Below are 16,820 nucleotides of genomic sequence, written 5' to 3'. Positions count from 1 at the left end.
TCTGAATATTATGGAACTCACTCTGTAGGCCAAGCTGGCCTTGAACTCACAGAGGTCTGCCTGCCTCTGCCTCCTGAGTGCTGACATTAAAGGTGTGTGCTACCATCATGTGGCTTTTTTTTTTAATCTGTGCCTGTGTGAGTATATGACACATGTGAGCAGGAGCCTGCAAAAACCAGAAGAATGTGCTGGCTCATCTGGAACTAGAAGGACAGGTTCCCATGGGCCACCTCATCTAGGTGATAGGCACTGGACTATGGTCATCTGCAAGAAGAGCAAGAACTTGTAAACACTGGACCAACTCTCTAGGCCCTGGGTTTCCAAATTTTTCTAAACTCGAGTTTGTAATAGAAGCTTTTTAATATACTGGTAGAACAGTGTAGCAATGGCTCAAGGTGATTTACTGTCACAGTCAATATTACAGTCAGGAGTGTGATGGGATTTTTTTTTTTTTTTTAGAAAAAAACATTTGCACTTGATTTATGTACCTTAAATGCTGACAAATGAAATACTCTAATCCAAACTTAAAACAAGATACATTCACAAAGTCCAATGTGTTGTTTTAGTTTTCTGTCTTTGCATAATCAGATTATGACAAGCAGGGTTGCTTAAAGCAGAATGAGTTTACATGTCAGCTCCTAATTGTTAGGATCCCAGGAACTGCATAGCATTCCTTTTCACTAGGGGTTAACACAAGCTGTGAGTAAAGGACTGCCTTCGATTGTCACCCGAGAACCCAGGCACAAAATCACTCTCTTGGGGCTGCGACCGGGGTGCTACCATCCTTCTGTCTGTGAGCCAGAAGTTACCTTCATAAGTCAAAGGCCACCTGTGTAACTCAACACTCTGGCACTAATGTTGGTTACTTGTCAATGGAATCCTTTTGTACATAGTATCTCACTTTATTAACCCAGCAAAGAAAATCACTACAGTTCTTCCTAGCAAAACTTGCTTTGCATTGTGTTTGTGTGTGTGTGTGAGTGTGTGTGTGTGTGTGTGTGTGTGTGTTTGTCTGTCTCTCTGTCTGCCAGCCATAATTGCCATGCCATTTGTAGATACAAAATCCTTGGTGATTTTGTTTATGAAGATACTGAGGATTTTTGTTTTTTGTTTGTTTTTTGTTTCTTTTGGTGACTAAGTATATTAGTAAATTCAGTACAATATATTTTGTCGATTCACTAGTCTTTATTTAGACAGTTTTAATGACACTGTTAACACACTGCAGTTCTAACAGATGCTGTACAGTGACTTAGGTTGGTTTGTTTTGTGCTAGATTTTCCGATGGAAAGCACAGATCTCGGTGTTGGAATCCTGCCACTTGGTGGCAGTAGCAGTTCATCAAAACCCAGTCAGCAAGTTTTAGTCAGGAAAAAATGGAGACTCCAATGCTACTTTTAAAGTACAGATGCATTTTAAAATTACAATAGAATTATATTACTTTCCCTTTTCTCCCTCCAGTCCTTTGCCTGTACCTAACTCCAGCCGCCACACTGACTCTCTTGTCAAGTTGATAATCTTTTTATTTGATTATTATTGTTACATACACACACACATACTTGTGTATGTACAAATACTTAAATACAACCTGCTGAGTCCATTTATGCGTGTGCGTGTGTGTGTGTGTGTGTGTGGTTTCAGGACTGAAATAATATATTGCATTGAATGAAGAAAAAAAGGGCTAATTCTTTCTTTTCCAGCAGTCATTAGCTGACTGTATTTCTGTGTTTAGGGATGAGGCCCTCACAAAATTCTCCCCCTTTCATTACCGAGTCTACTGATATTGACATTGTTTTGGTCTTTTTTACATAGCCACTTAGAGTAGACTTCATGCAATTCTGGCTCTTACACTTTTTATAGCCCCTCTTCTGTGATGTTTCCACAGCCATTGTGCAGGAGCTATGATATAGGTGTATCCACTGGGGCTGAACTCCTTACTGCTTGCTCATCTCTGCATAGCATGCAATTTGGTTTTCTGTTTTTATTTGGGGAATGGTTTAAAGAGTACTGTTATTAACTCTTCTTTGAAGGTCTGGTAGGATTCTGTGCTGAAACTGTCTGGCCCTGGGCTGTTTTTGCATGGGAGACTTTTGATGATAGCTTCTATTTCCTTGGGGGAAATAAGAGTATTTAATTTACCTTATCTTGATTCAGTTTTGTAAATGTAATCTATCAAGAAAATTGTCCATTTCATTCAGATTTTAAAAATTTATTGTGTATAAGCGTTTGAAATAGGACTTAATGATTCTTTGTTTTTGGTTTTTTTTTTTCAGTGTCTGTCATGTCCCCTGTTCATTTCTGATTCTTCTTGATAGTGTCTCTCTGTCTTCTAGTTAGTTTGGCTAAGGTTTTGTATATCTTCTTGATCATAGTTTTGTAGGTACCTAAGATCTCTCTCTCTCTCTCTCTCTCTCTCTCTCTCTCTCTCTCTCTCACACACACACAAAGTTAAGCTACTTGTGATGATAATGTTCCTCCCAAGACCACATACTAACAAAAACTCCAGGCAGAAGATACAGTTGTTTGAATTGTTGATCAGGGGAGACCAAGAGACTGCTGAAATGTTAAAGGCTATAACATTGCTGTTGCCTTTGGTTACTTCCAAGAAGTTCAGTGTAGATACTGAAGATACCACCGAGTTCAGACATAGGATTCAGAGGACTCATGCTGGAGCTGACCCACCAACCTCCTCCCTCAGCTGGCTTTGGTTGTGTCAAGTTGACAGCTGATGCTAACTTGGGCAATACTTTCAAATTTAGTCAAACAATATGTACATTCCAAAGGATGAGACATATTAGAAGATGTCTCTAAAATTTGAATTACAGTTATGGTATCTAGTGTACTGGCTTTACAGATAACACAGACCAACAAAAATATTAGTTATTGCAATGTATTTGAGGAGTCTAGATGAATACTACTGTTATGTTAAATGCACATAATATCAAGTTGCTTTCTAATACTTATTTTTATATCTATATATTGGTGTAGTTTCACAGCCTTCAGGGTTTTTTTGTTTGTTTGTTTTTTGTTTGTTTGTAACAGAAGAAGAATAATACAGAGACCCACAACTGGTCAAAATTAGTGTGAGCGATTGTAGAGTGCTCAGCCCTAAATACAACACCCATATATGACCTCCTTCCCCGACTCGAGCCTAAAGGAAATACTAAAATATACTAAATATAGAATCTTTTAAGGAAATTTTATAATGCTTTCTAAGAACTTAAATGGTATTTTACCTAGCATCCTACTTCTATGACTCTATCCATAGAGGTATCACAAGCATATAAAATTATTTATGTGCAAGTATAAGCGTTTGGACAGTTTTGGTGTAAATGCAAAATTTGCATATCCATGGAATGGAATGACAGTTTTCCAAAATGCCAGGAGCTTTACTCATACAGAAATGTCTCCAGGGAAAGTTTTGGAACTATCCAAGCAAGGTTCAGAATACTTAGTATCCTTTGCACTAAGAAATGTGTGTTCATGTATACAAATATGCAGCGTATATGCACATGCAAATGATACACTAGCAAACACAATTCTATATAAGGAGAAAATATTTTTAGTTTTTTTTTTTTTCCTGAGGAAAATCTTTATAGAGTTATATGGTAAACCAGTGAGTGGATATTGGGGTTTTGCATCTGATAGCAAATCTTTTTAATTCTTTCAGGTTTTAGCCTTGTACGTACATTGTTACTCATTTTCAAAAGATTTCAAATGATCTACTCCCCTTACAAAATTTTCTTTCTGCTTTACCTAGTGTGGTTAACTTAGCATTTTCAATTTATTCCATACCCCATGTATTATTTTTCAAAAGTAAATGAATACATGTAGCTGCTGAGGGAATCAGGGGTGTAAAATGACATGCTCGATCTTAAAAATGATAGATTTTTATGTAGAAACTGAAGGCATGTGTATTGCCATTGTATACAGCTATTTGCATAATATAATTATAAAAATACTTTCTCACAAAAGTACGTATTTTTCAAAGATATTTATTATTTCCTTTGTACGCTTAAATGAATTAGGTAAAAAACATACATCAGTGAAAATACAGATTAGAACAGTTTAATTAAAATGTCTGCATCTTAGCAACACATGTAAAGTATTCATTTCAAATGTTTCATTTCTTACATGTTTAATTCAATACGAACAACTAAATTTTTCAAGTTTATGTGTTGTATGTGATTTGCAAGAGTAGCTGAAATATCTTGTCATTGTATTTACTGTCTGTACATATTGTAAATTTATACCTAATTATGTTTAGTTAAATTATTAAATTCTCATTTTACCTTAACACCCTTAGTTTATGATTTTCTATAATCATGCCACAATTCTGAACACATCTGAAATATACTAAGCTTGTTCCTGAAGAGAGCTAGGCATCACTTGGCTACAGAAAGCTTCAAAATTCTAATGTTTGCCTAACATTCTAACATTAGACAAAACTCCCAATGGGCAGACGAGGTAGGCACATGTATGCTTGAGGAGTTTTGCTGAGGTTAATAGGGTTTCCATCCAGTCGAATGTCCTCTAGTGCCTTACGAACATAAGTTAAATTTTTAACATTACAGAAAGTATCTTCATGCATCTCTAGAATGTCGTTATTCTAAAAGAGAAAAAAAATGTAAAAAATGTAAAAAACAAGACACAAAAATAACCCAAATATTGAGTGAAACCATAGTACATTGTGAGTCCCCTCTTTTAATTCTTTCATTTCTTCCACCAGTCACTATTTTGCACCAAACACTGTTTGTACCATAGGGATAATTTAGTTAACAAAGTAGACAAGTTCTTATCAGTATGGGTCACATGGGGAATAGTAAGCAGGTGAGGGAGATTATTGAAAAACAAAACAAAACAAAAAAAAGAAGTGTTTCTAAAGGGGCTGGAAACCTTGAAGACAGAGTAATAGGAAGAAGACAAGGGCATGGAGAGCATCAAGGGAAGGATATCCTGAAACTAGAGAAAGCAAGCACAAAGTCCAGAGCATCTCCTTGAAGCCGCTTCTGCACTTTTAACATTCAAGTCTGCCTAGCTGAAGTGAGAGAGTGCAGAAGCAGACATTAGGAAAATACACTCTTCAACTTTCCCTTGTCCTGGAAAGCTACTGACATACCATCTGTTTATTTTATAGATATCTCTGTTCTGTGCATTTCATATATGAGAGATTATGAAGTGTTATCTTTTGAAAGAAATATGTTTCCAAAATTAATGAATACTGGAAGAAAACGAAGGTGGCAACTTCAAATTATCTTAAAAAGCTGCAATTAGGGTGGTTCACTTACTGTTGTATCTTTTTTCATTTATCCTCAGGCATATTATTATTATTATTATTATTATTATTATTATTATTTACATTTTATTAACTCTGTATCCCAGTTGTATCCTGCTCCCTCATTCCCTCCTAATCCCACCTTCCCTCCCTCAGCTCCTCCCTGCCCCTTTCCAAGTCCACTGATTGGGGAGGACCTCCTTCCCTTTTGTCTGGCCCTGTTTTACCAGGTATCTTCAGGACTGGCTGCAAAGTCCTCCTCTGTGGCCTAGCAGGGCTGCTCCTCCCTTGGGGGGTGGGGATGTCAAAGAGCCTGCCATTGAGTTCCTGTCAGAAATAGTCCCTGTTCCCCTTACTATGGGAAACCAATTGGTTACTGAGCTACCACGAGCTTCGTCTGAGCAAAGGTTCTAAGTTATATCTATACATGGTCCTTGGTTGGAGAAACAGTTGTAGAAAAAAACCCTGTGCCCAGATATATTTGGTCCTTGTGGAGCTCCTATCCTTTCCATGTCATACTAACTCTCCTTCTGCCAAAGGTTTGGTTCTGAGTCATATCTTAAAATTCATGTGGGTTTTAGTACATCACAGCATTTTCTTCTTTTCTATTACCAGAGAGTATTGAGTTAAATGTATATACACATTCTCATTTATCCACTCTTCTGTTAATGCATGAGTGGATTACAACACAATAGAACAATGCCTTTATGTCTTTCATGAAAGCTGGTTTCATGGTTACATGAGTATTTGTGTGCAAGTTTTATGTAGAGACGTGATTTCTTTCTCCTACACATATACACAGATATCAAATTACTGAGTTGCAACTCTTTTCTTTTGTATTTGGGGGAACTCTTGAAGTATTTTCCAAAGTAACTACAATGTTTTACACACAAATAGCAGAATACACATTTCACTGAAACCCAGACGAGTAGTTGTAGATATGAGTATTAGCTCATTGTAGATCTGTTTGCTGCCAGCTTGCAGAGATACAGTTGATCTTATAATATATGGAGTATTATGCTATAGATCATGCATGTTTTAATAATATGGAATAATACAGAGATATTACAACCTGGTTACAGCTAAACTACTATGCTACGCTAAGGGCTTAGTAAGTTCCTTATTATTTTCTACATGCAAATAAATGAATTTAAATGTATTTATTTAAGATAAATTTAAGAAGCCTATGCAATTAATAATTCCGTTTTCTGATACCCAGTGTTTAAGTATTTGTACTTTGTCTAGACCCTCCCACTGTTCACCTCTGTACTGTAGCTTTGATTATACAATGCTTACTATTGCTTTATTAAATGTACTCTATGTGCTTAAAATATGTAGCATTTTTAAAAGAGAGTAGCTTTGTTTGTGTGTACTAGTGTTCACTTAAAATCTCCACACTGAGTGGTCAAAGGCAAGATGCTTTCTGGCAAGTTCAAGATTCATCTGTTACGTATAGGAAATTCCAGGCTAGAAAGGCTACATGCTGAGGTTGTATGCCAAAGACCAGGTAGGTAGATAGACAGACAGACAGACAGACAGACAGATAGATAGATAGATAGATACATAGATAGATAGATACATAGATAGATACATAGATACATAGATACATAGATAGACAAGTTAGGGAGATGGTATTGATAGAAAACGAATAGTAACACTTTTTCTTAATGTAGTTAAACAAGTGGTTATTATTAATTTGTAAGAAGTATAATTGACATTTGCATAATGATCTTACAACTTTCCAGTTGCTGAACTCATAAGTGAGTTAAGAAAGTTTTTAATGAATTCTTTAGGATTTTCTGCGTACCAAGACCTTGTCATCTGAAAGTGAAAAAAGAAAACCTGCTTCCTTTGCCATCTGTGTGTTATCATTAATTAATTTACTTTTTCTGTTTCCTCATTAGAACTGCCAGACATAATATTTAATAAGGTAGTGGGACATATTAAACAATCCTTACCTTGTTTCTGAGCTTAGCAAGTATTCAGTGTTTCCCCATTAAATACTAAGTTTCTGTTTGTGTATCTATACTTATCTATCTATCCATCTATTGGTTTATTCTTTATATATATGTAGAATATATATATATTCTTTATTGGATTGAAGAATTTTCTTCTATTACTAGTTTTTGTTTCTTTTTTTTTTCTAAATTTTTCATCAATTACACTTTATTCATTCTGCATCCCCCCATAAGCCCCTCCCTCCTCCACTCCCAATCCAACCCTCCCTCCTCCCTCTGCTTGCATGCCACTCCCCAAGTCCACTAATAGGTGAGGTTCTCCTCTCCTTTCTGATCTTAGTCTGTCAGTTCACATCAAAAGTGGCTGCATTGTCCTCTACTATGGCCTGGTAAGGCTGCTCCCCCCCCCAGAGGGAGGTGATCAAAGAGCAGGCCAATCAGATTATGTCAGAGGCAGTCCCTCTTCACATTACTATGTAACCCAATTGGACTCTGAACTGCCCTGGGCTACATCTGTGCAGGGGTTCTGGGTTATCTCCATGAATAGTCCTTGGTTGGAGTATGAGTCTCTGGGAAGTTCCCTGTGTTCAAATTTTCTTGTTCTGTTGCTCTCCTTGTGGAGACCCTGTCCTCTCCAGCTCTTACTATTTCCCAGTTCTTACCTAAAATTCCATTCACTCTGCCCAACAGTTGCCCATCAGTCTCAGCATCTGCTTTGATAGTCTGAAGGGCAGAGGCTTTCAGAGGCCCTCTGTGGTAGGTTCCTAGGTTGTTTCCTGTTTTCTTCTTCTTCTGATGTCCATTCTCTTTGCCTTTCTGGATGGGGATTGGACGTTTTAGTTAGGGTCCTCTCTCTTGCTTAGTTTCTTTAGATGCACAGGTTTTAGTGGGTTTGTTCTATGTTGTATGTCTATATGAGTGAGTATATACCATGTGTGTCTTTTTGCTTCTGGAACAACTCACTCAGGATGATCCTTTCCAGATCCCACCATTTACCTGCAAATTTCATGATTTCCTTATTTTTCATTGCTGAGTAATATTCCATTGTGTAGATGTACCACAATTTCTGCATCCATTCTTCAGTTGAGGGGCATCTGGGTTGTTTCCAGCTTCTGGCTATTACAAATAAAGCTGCTACAAACATAGTTGAGCAAATGTCCTTTTTGTGTACTTGAGCCTCTTTTGGATATATGCCCAGTAGTGGTATGGCTGGGTCTTGAGGAAGCGCTATTCCTAGTTGTCTGAGAAAGCGCCAGATTGCAGAAAGAATTAGAAGAAGATATGAGAAGATGGAAAGATCTCCCATGCTCATGGCTTGGCAAGATTAACATAGTAAAAATGGCCATCTTACCAAAAGCAATCTACAGATTCAATGCAATGCCCATCAAATTACCAACACAATTCTTTACAGACCTGGAAAGAAAAATTCTCAACTTTATCTGGAATAACAAGAAACCCAGAATTGCTAAAACAATCCTCTACAATAAAAGATCTTCCGGAGGTATCTCCATCCCTGATCTTAAGTTATACTATAGAGCAACAGTTTTAAAAACTGCATGGTACTGGCATAGAAACAGAATGGTGGATCAATGGAACCGAACAGAGGACCCAGAAATAAACCCACACACTTATGGACACCTGATCTTTGACAAAGACGCCAAAACCATACAATGGAAAAAAGATAGCATCTTCAACAAATGGTGCTGGTCTAACTGGATGTCTACATGTAGAAAAATGAAAATAGATCCATACTTATCACCCTGCACAAAACTGAAGTCCAAGTGGATCAAAGACCTCAACATAAAACCAGACACATTAAATCGGCTTGAAAAAAAGTGGGAAATACCCTAGAACTCATTGGTACAGGGGAAAACTTCCTGAACAGAACACCAACAGCACAGGCTCTAAGAGCAACAGTCAATAAATGGGACCTCATGAAACTGAAAAGCTTCTGCAAAGCAAAGGACACCATCATCAAAACAAAGCGACCACCTACAGATTGGGAAAGAATCTTCACCAACCCTTTATCTGACAGAGGACTCATATCCAGTATATATAAAGAACTAAAGAAGCTGAAAAGCAGCAAACCAAGTAATCCACTTAAAAAATGGGGAACAGAGCTAAACAGAGAATTCTCTGGAGAGGAATACCGAATGGCAGAGAAGCACTTAAAGAAATGCTCAACCTCACTAGCCATTAGGGAAATGCAAATCAAAACAACCCTGAGATTTCACCTTACACCCATGAGAATGGCCAAGATCAAAAACTCAAGTGACAACACATGCTGGAGAGGTTGTGGAGAAAGGGGAACACTTCTCCACTGCTGGTGGGAATAGTTTTTGTTTCTTTAGAGATGTTATGACAAATAACTATTAAGTTTTGTCAAGTGCATCTTCTTATCTATTTAAATAATGAGGCAGTTTTATCCTCTATTCTGTTAATATGGCAAATTTATAGCATTTTACTGATAATGTTTATACTAAGCTTTTATTCTCAAACTCCTTGCTAAAGGTATGGTATTATTTTTACATATCAGTAGATTTGGTTTGTTACATGTCATGCTGTATTATGTTTATAACATAAATTGATCTACAGTTTTTTTTTTCTTCTGTTGATAGAGTTGTTTAAGTCTAATTTTTTATTGAGATGATATTGACTTAAGTCAAGAGACAGTCTTCCTCTCCATTATTTGGGTTTGTGAAAGATTAAAATATATTAAGAAAATAATGATGGTCAAAACAATTTAAATGCCAAATAGCCAGATCTCAGATATATGCAGAACTACAATAAAAGTATAGAAATATCAACATTATTAAGACTAAGAAAAGGCAGAGGTAAATATTAACATAATGTATAGAGAAAAATCATTGGAACAGGAAATTAGTTCCTGCGTAATAAAAAACACTTTTTATAGTAGGTTGTTTTTCAGCAAATACTGGATATGTTTTTCTACTTATTTATTCCACCAAAAATTAAAAAAAAATACTAGAGAAAGCTGATTATAGCTAGAAAGCAAGTTTATTCCATGTGTGTATGAAGTAAATTATCTCACACTGTCTCAAGAACTAAAAATGTTTCACTGAGCATGATGTAATCATATGGATGACAATGAAATATATTTAGAAACTATTAGATCACAACATTTTGAAAATGTGTTTTCACCCATTCCTCCAAAAATAAAGTGCTGCTTGATGGGAGCAGAAATAACTTAAACTTTCAAATGTGTCGGTTAAAAGGAGAGAGGCACAGAGGCTTTCAGAGGCCCTCTGTGGCAGGTTCCTAGGTTGTTTCCTGTTTTCTTCTTCTGGCTTTCAGGGGCCCTCTGTGGCAGGTTCCTAGGTTGTTTCCTGTTTTCTTCTTCTTCTGATGTCCATCCTCTTTGTCTTTCAGGATGGGGATTGAGTATTTTAGTTAGGGTCCTCTCTTTTGCTTAGTTTGTTTAGGTGTACAGATTTTATCGGGTTTATCCTATGTTGTATGTTTATATGAGCGAGTATATACCGTGTGTGTCTTTTTGCTTCTGGGACAACTCACTCAGGATGATCCTTTCCAGGTCCCACCATTTACCTGCAAATTTCATGATTTCCTTATTTTTCATTGCTGAGTAATACTCCATTGTATGCTGAGCCTGATGGCCAACTGTCGGGCAGAGTGAATGGAATTCTATGTAAGAAGTGGGAAATAGCAAGAGCTGGAGAGGACAGGAATTCCACAAGGAGAGCAACAGAACAAGAAAATTTGAACACAGGGAACTTCCCAGAGACTCATACTCCAACCAAGGACTATTCATGGAGATAACCTAGAACCCCTGCACAGATGTAGCCCATGGCAGTTCAATGTCCAAGTTGGTTACATAGTAATGGGAAGAGGGACTGCCTCTGACATAATCTGATTGGCCTGCTCTTTGATCACCTCCCCGTGAGGGGGGAGCAGCCTTACCAGGCCACAGAAGAGGACAATGCAGCCACTTCTGATCTGATGATAACTGATAGACTAAGATCAGAAAGAAGGAGAGGAGGACCTCCCCTATCCATGGACTTGGGGAGGGGCATGCATGCAGAAAGGGGAGGGATGGTGGGATCGGGAGGGGAGGAGGGAGGGACTTATGGGGGAATACAAAATGAATAAAGTGTAATTAATAAAAGTTAAATAAAAAATTTAAAAAAGGGGGAAGATAAAAGAAAAAACTGAACTTCCTTTAACTGAAGAAATAAAGATATAATTTTTCAGGATACATGGCTGCCTTTGGACTGAATTTATTTCAACATAAAACCTGATATCTAACAAAATAAAAAAAATGTAATTGACATGTTTTTCTGAATACTAGAAATCAAGCTAGATGTTTGTTTTACATTTGCGTTCCTTATATGTTTTTGCACTGGTTAAAACTTTCAATTTAGAGAACGATCTTTGTTATCTTAATTTTATTTCTAAAAGAATAAAAATAATAACTGAAGCTATCACCAGTTCAGTAGATAGCTCAGTGAAGATTCAAACACTTTCTTAACTGACAGAATGAATGTGTGAAGAAGCAGATGCAGAAAAACTGATGAACATGTCAATATGTCATGATGCATGAATTTGCTAGTCCTGGCTTTGTTGATTTGTGTTCATGCTCCCTGGAGTTTTCAGGCTCACCTTCCCATGAGAAACTTACCTGGAGGTGAAGAGCCTGTAGACTTTCTGGAAGAGGCAGAGGGATGTGGTCCAAGCTGTTATCCGTGATATAGAGATGGTGGAGATCATACATATCCTGTGAAATTCCACATGGAAGACGCTGTTCATGCAGTAATTTGTAAACTAGCCTGTCCCTGTCAAAATCCTCTTTTCTAAGTTACTAGACAATTCAATTTAAATTTGGAAAATTTGACTGTATGCATATTTACTTGTTGCATTCAAGATAGTTTCTCAGTATGCATAAGGTAGCTGTTGTCCATTGAATATGTTTTGAAATTAGAACCTGGGTTGTTTTTTTTGTTTGTTTGTTTTTTGTTTTTTTGATACATTCTTTTATTTATAGGTTAGGGTAATGAATTTTTCTTTTATCCAAAGTCTGGTTGCTTGGTAAGAAATTGGTAGAATGGCAAGACAGAAACCATTCAGACAGGAACTGGTGTATGCTAGCCAAACAGTACAGTAAAGCAGTGACTCAGCTCCACTCATGCCCTCATTTCAACCCTTGCCAGTTTGTAGCCTAAGAGGTCCTAAACTTAGCCACCATTGACAGGATAATTAACAGAAAAACTTAAGAACAAGTTCACACTACCCACCACCAACTCCCTGAGTGGAATACTTTTCCCTTCAAACACGAAGTAAAAACTTGCCATTCAAACTATATCTGGAAAATAATTTTGAATGGGTTAGGGATACATAAGAAAGCCAGTTGGCTATTGTTCTTGGATTGCATTCATTGTTCTAAGCAGGGCTAACAAACCCAGGCTTGTTTTCTTCACTTACAAAGCAAATTCCCAAAGGATAACTAGATCTAGACTCTTTATGGCCTTCTGTCCTCCAAGCATCACCTGCTCCTTGCCCGATCACCTAACAATATGAAGTCTCCCAGGGCGGGGTAGAGTTCTAAGAAAACCTAAATTTTCTGGCTTGTGCCCCTTCCAGAAGTTTTTTGCAAAAGTCTCCAAGTACCACTCAACTTCGAATTCAAGCCCTACATTCCATTCATGGTGCTTAACCATTTTCAGAAAGAACCAAACTATATCTTATTTTCAAAGTTTCCATACATAAAGCAGAGGAGTTTATTTTAGAAGTTAAAGGTGCTATCCGAAATCCTTTTGCAGACATGAAAAGGCAACTCCGTGAAAAAAGAGAAGGAGAATGTGAGGGCTTTCATGTACATGTGACATTGAAAACTTACTTTAAATGCTTCCTGTTTAATCCCTTTTCTTCCAAGTCTATTGTTGCTGATATCAATAAATGTCAAAGTGTTTGGCAATTCTGGAAGCTGCTTTATTTTATTGTCCCGTAGAACAAGCTCTTGGAGACTGGGAAGCTTTCTGAATGCATCTTCATCAATCTCAGATATTAAATTTGATGTCAAATCAATCCTTTTTAAATCACCTAGAAGAAAATATGGTGGCAGCTAAACACTGTTGAATATGGTTTACTCAAGTAAAACATTAATAACATATCACAAGTATAAATATCAATGTAATTTACAATAGCTCTAATAAAATAATTTTATGAAAGTTTTTTCAAGTAAGATCTGTATTCATATTTTTAGAGAAAATTGTTATTTTAATAAATAAATTGTTATATTTTAAATAGCTGTCCTTTTCTTTACATTTTTCATAAACTTTGTCTGGACTTTCCTCTTTAATGTGTTTTCCTCAGGGAAAAGTGATACATTTTTTTCCTGATAATCCAAGTTACACACAGTACAAATAAATTTTTAAATTATTGAAATGCTTTATCAAGACAATTACTAAAATTCTCCTAAGATGGCAACTATTCCAAGTAGAATTAACTAAGTTGATAATTTTCAATCATACGGCAACTATGCTTTAATGTAAACATACCAAAGAAACCCAGAATACTAGTTAGCTTAACACCATGGCAGTACACTCTTACTATTATTATGTGAAAAATATTTGTAGCTTATAGAATAAGCTATTTATAATTAAACTAAATGAAAACAGTCCAAACTATCAACCACTATGTTATTTCCTAATAGCTATTAACTATATACTCTTACATCTTACTATTATTAAAACACAATCCCAAACATTTAAGCAAAAAGTAAGTAAATTTTGAACTATTTTTATCATTTATAATATTTACTCTAAATACCAACATTTTACATGGTGAAATTTTCTGGAAAGTCTATCAGGAAAGAAGATTAATATTTATGTCCATACTTAGGCTGGCAAAGTCATTTTTGTTGATCTTCTTAATTCTGTTAAAACGTGAATAGAAATATGCAGTCTTCTTAGGTAGGGGAGGAATGGCATCCAGTTCATGGTCATCACAGTATACAGTGGTACTTATACAAGTACACAGTAGGCAGGTTGGAAAGTCTGAAACATATAGGCAAATCATTACATGTCAGTAAAATATTCTAAGAATAATGTGGTTCTGATTATTTAGTAAACAAGATTATAAATATTACTCTAAACTTCCTGATGTATTTGATATATTTCCTATTTTCCCAAAGCATTTTCAGGAAACAGTATGTTAAAGTCAAATCACTAAGTTAGAGCATCTACCACATTGCTTGTACAGCCTATTTTAATGGATATATTATGGCTGTTTCTTTTACACCTATTAGAAATTGTGTTTTCAAAACAAAAATATTGAGATGATATCTTTCAGAAAGTTAAATCACCATATGTTCATTAAATATATAACTCAATATTTAAACACTCCATTGAAATAATGTGTTTCAGAAGATCATACAAATTAATATTTATTTTTTCAATACATATATATTTCATAAAAATGACATGATGGTGGCTACTGAAACATTGGTGAAAAAAGATATAGACCTCTGCTATGTGCTCGACTATGCAAGGTGGGGCGAAACTCACTAATAAATGTCTTCAAGTATGAGGTTTATAGAAACCTAGAGAGATTTGGCTTAGTTGGAGAACCGTGAAAAGGAATCTCTGAGTTAGCTAATGTCAGTCTGTGATATGCACAACAAGAAGAAGCTGTGTAATGTACTCATTAAGATCTTATGACTGGGTGTGCACTCACACACCTGTGATCCTAGCACTCAGGGAGGGAGGCAGAGACATGCCGATCTCTGTCAGTTAGAGGCCAGCCTGGTCTAGAAGGCAAGTCCAGGACAGCCAAGGCTATACAAGAGACCCTGTCTGGAAAGAAAAGAAAGAAAGAAAGAAAGAAAGAAAGAAAGAAAGAAAGAAAGAAAGAAAGAAAGAAAGAAAGAAAGAAGGGAAGGAAGGAAGGCAGGAAGGCAGGAAGGAAGGAAGGAAAGAGAGAAAAGAAAGAAAGAAAGAAAGAAAGAAAGAAAGAGAGAAAGAAAGAAAGAAAAAGGAAGAAAGAGATATTAGTATATTAAACACAGTAACTACTCCAAAATAAAAAAAAAAAACATTTAAACAAGAAATGTAAAGAAAGTTTGTTAAAAGGAATCTACAAAGTATTTAGTCTTTGATATGTTTTCTAGTCCTTATGATTTCATTATTTCCACTAATACATTTTAAATGAGCGTATTAAATTGATTTTGTACAATGTTGGTCTTGTATGAAAGCATTAATTGTACAGAATAATTTATACATGTTTACAAGAATTGTAATTTATTTTAGTTTTACTAAACAAAAATTTAAAATTTGAATTTTAATATGAAAGTTTCCAAGCTGTTAACATTTATGAATGTATGCTTCTTTTCTGGAAATTAAAATGTAATTTAAGTTTTAACTTCATTATATATCCTCGGTTTACTCTTAGTTTTAAAAATAAGAAAAAATAAAGCTGCTACGAACATGGTTGAGCAAATGTCCTTGTCGTATACTTGAGCATATTTCAGATATATGCCTAGGAGTGGTATAGCTGGATCTTGAGGCACCATTATTCCTAATTGTCTAAGAAAACACCAGATTGATTTCCAAAGTGGTTGTACAAGTTTACATTGCCACCAGCAATGGAGGAGGGTTCCCCTTTCTCCACATCCTCTCCAGCAAGTGCTGTCACTTGAATTTTTTATCTTAGGCATACTGAGAGGTGTAAGATGAAATCTCAAGGTCATTTTGGTTTGCATTTCCTTGATGTCTAAAGATGCTGAACATTTCTTTGAGTGTTTCTCTGCCCTTTGATATTCTTCTATTGAGAATTCTCTGTTTATCTCTGTATCCCATTTTTAAATTGTATTACTTGGTTTCTTGGCGTTTAACTTCTCCATGTTTGTAGCAGCTTTATTCATAATAGCCAGAATCTGGAAACAACCCAGATGTCCCTCTACTGAGGAATGGATACAGAAGTTGTGGTACATTTACACAATGGAATACTCCTCAGAAATTAACAACAAGAAAATCATTAAATTTGCAGGCAAATGGTGGGAACTAGAAAACATCATCCTGAGTGGGGTAACCCAGAAGCAGAAAGACACACATGCTTTATACTCACTTATAAGTGGATATTAGACATATAATATAGGATAAACATATAACATCTATAGTCCTAAAGAAGCTAAACAAGAAGGAGGATCCTATGGAAGATGTGCAGTCCTCATTCAGGAAGATAAATGGGATGGTTTTCAGAAGAGGAAGAAAACTGGAAACAGGATAGGAGTCTACCACAGACAGCCTCTGAAAGACTACTCTTCGGGGTATCAAACCAGATGCTGAGACTCATAGCCAAACTCTGGGGATAGTGCAAGGAATCTTATCAATGAAAAGGGAGATAGAAAGACTTGTAGGGAACAGGAGCTTCACAAGGAGATCAACAAAGCCAAAAATTCTAGGAGGATCTCCCCTATGAGTGGACAATGGGAGGAGCATAGGGGGAAAAGAAGGAAGGTGGGACTGAGAGGAGATGAGGGACGGAGCTACAGATGGAATATAAAGTGAATAAATTGTAATAAATAAATAAATTTTAAAAAAGAAAAAATATCACTT

At 36.1% G+C, this 16,820-nt stretch overlaps 1 protein-coding gene across 1 annotated transcript in view; it reads right to left on the bottom strand.

Moving 5' to 3' along the window:
• Positions 1–4,067: 4,067 nt before the first annotated feature.
• Positions 4,068–16,820, bottom strand: part of Epyc (epiphycan) — a 37,710-nt gene continuing 24,957 nt past the window's right edge. Inside the window, exons 4-7 of the mRNA XM_060376917.1 lie at positions 14,103–14,261; positions 13,103–13,305; positions 11,888–11,983; positions 4,068–4,606 (exon numbers count right to left, since the gene is read on the bottom strand). Coding sequence (XP_060232900.1) covers positions 4,436–4,606; positions 11,888–11,983; positions 13,103–13,305; positions 14,103–14,261 — 629 coding nt within the window. The 3' untranslated portion in view covers positions 4,068–4,435. The remainder of the gene's footprint in view (positions 4,607–11,887; positions 11,984–13,102; positions 13,306–14,102; positions 14,262–16,820) is intronic.

Source organism: Meriones unguiculatus, chromosome 2 (genome assembly GCF_030254825.1).
Source record: "Meriones unguiculatus strain TT.TT164.6M chromosome 2, Bangor_MerUng_6.1, whole genome shotgun sequence".
In the NCBI taxonomy this organism is placed as follows: domain Eukaryota; kingdom Metazoa; phylum Chordata; class Mammalia; order Rodentia; family Muridae; genus Meriones; species Meriones unguiculatus.
The sequence above is the reverse complement of the archived record's forward strand: the minus strand, read 5'-3'. Positions and strand labels throughout refer to the sequence as shown.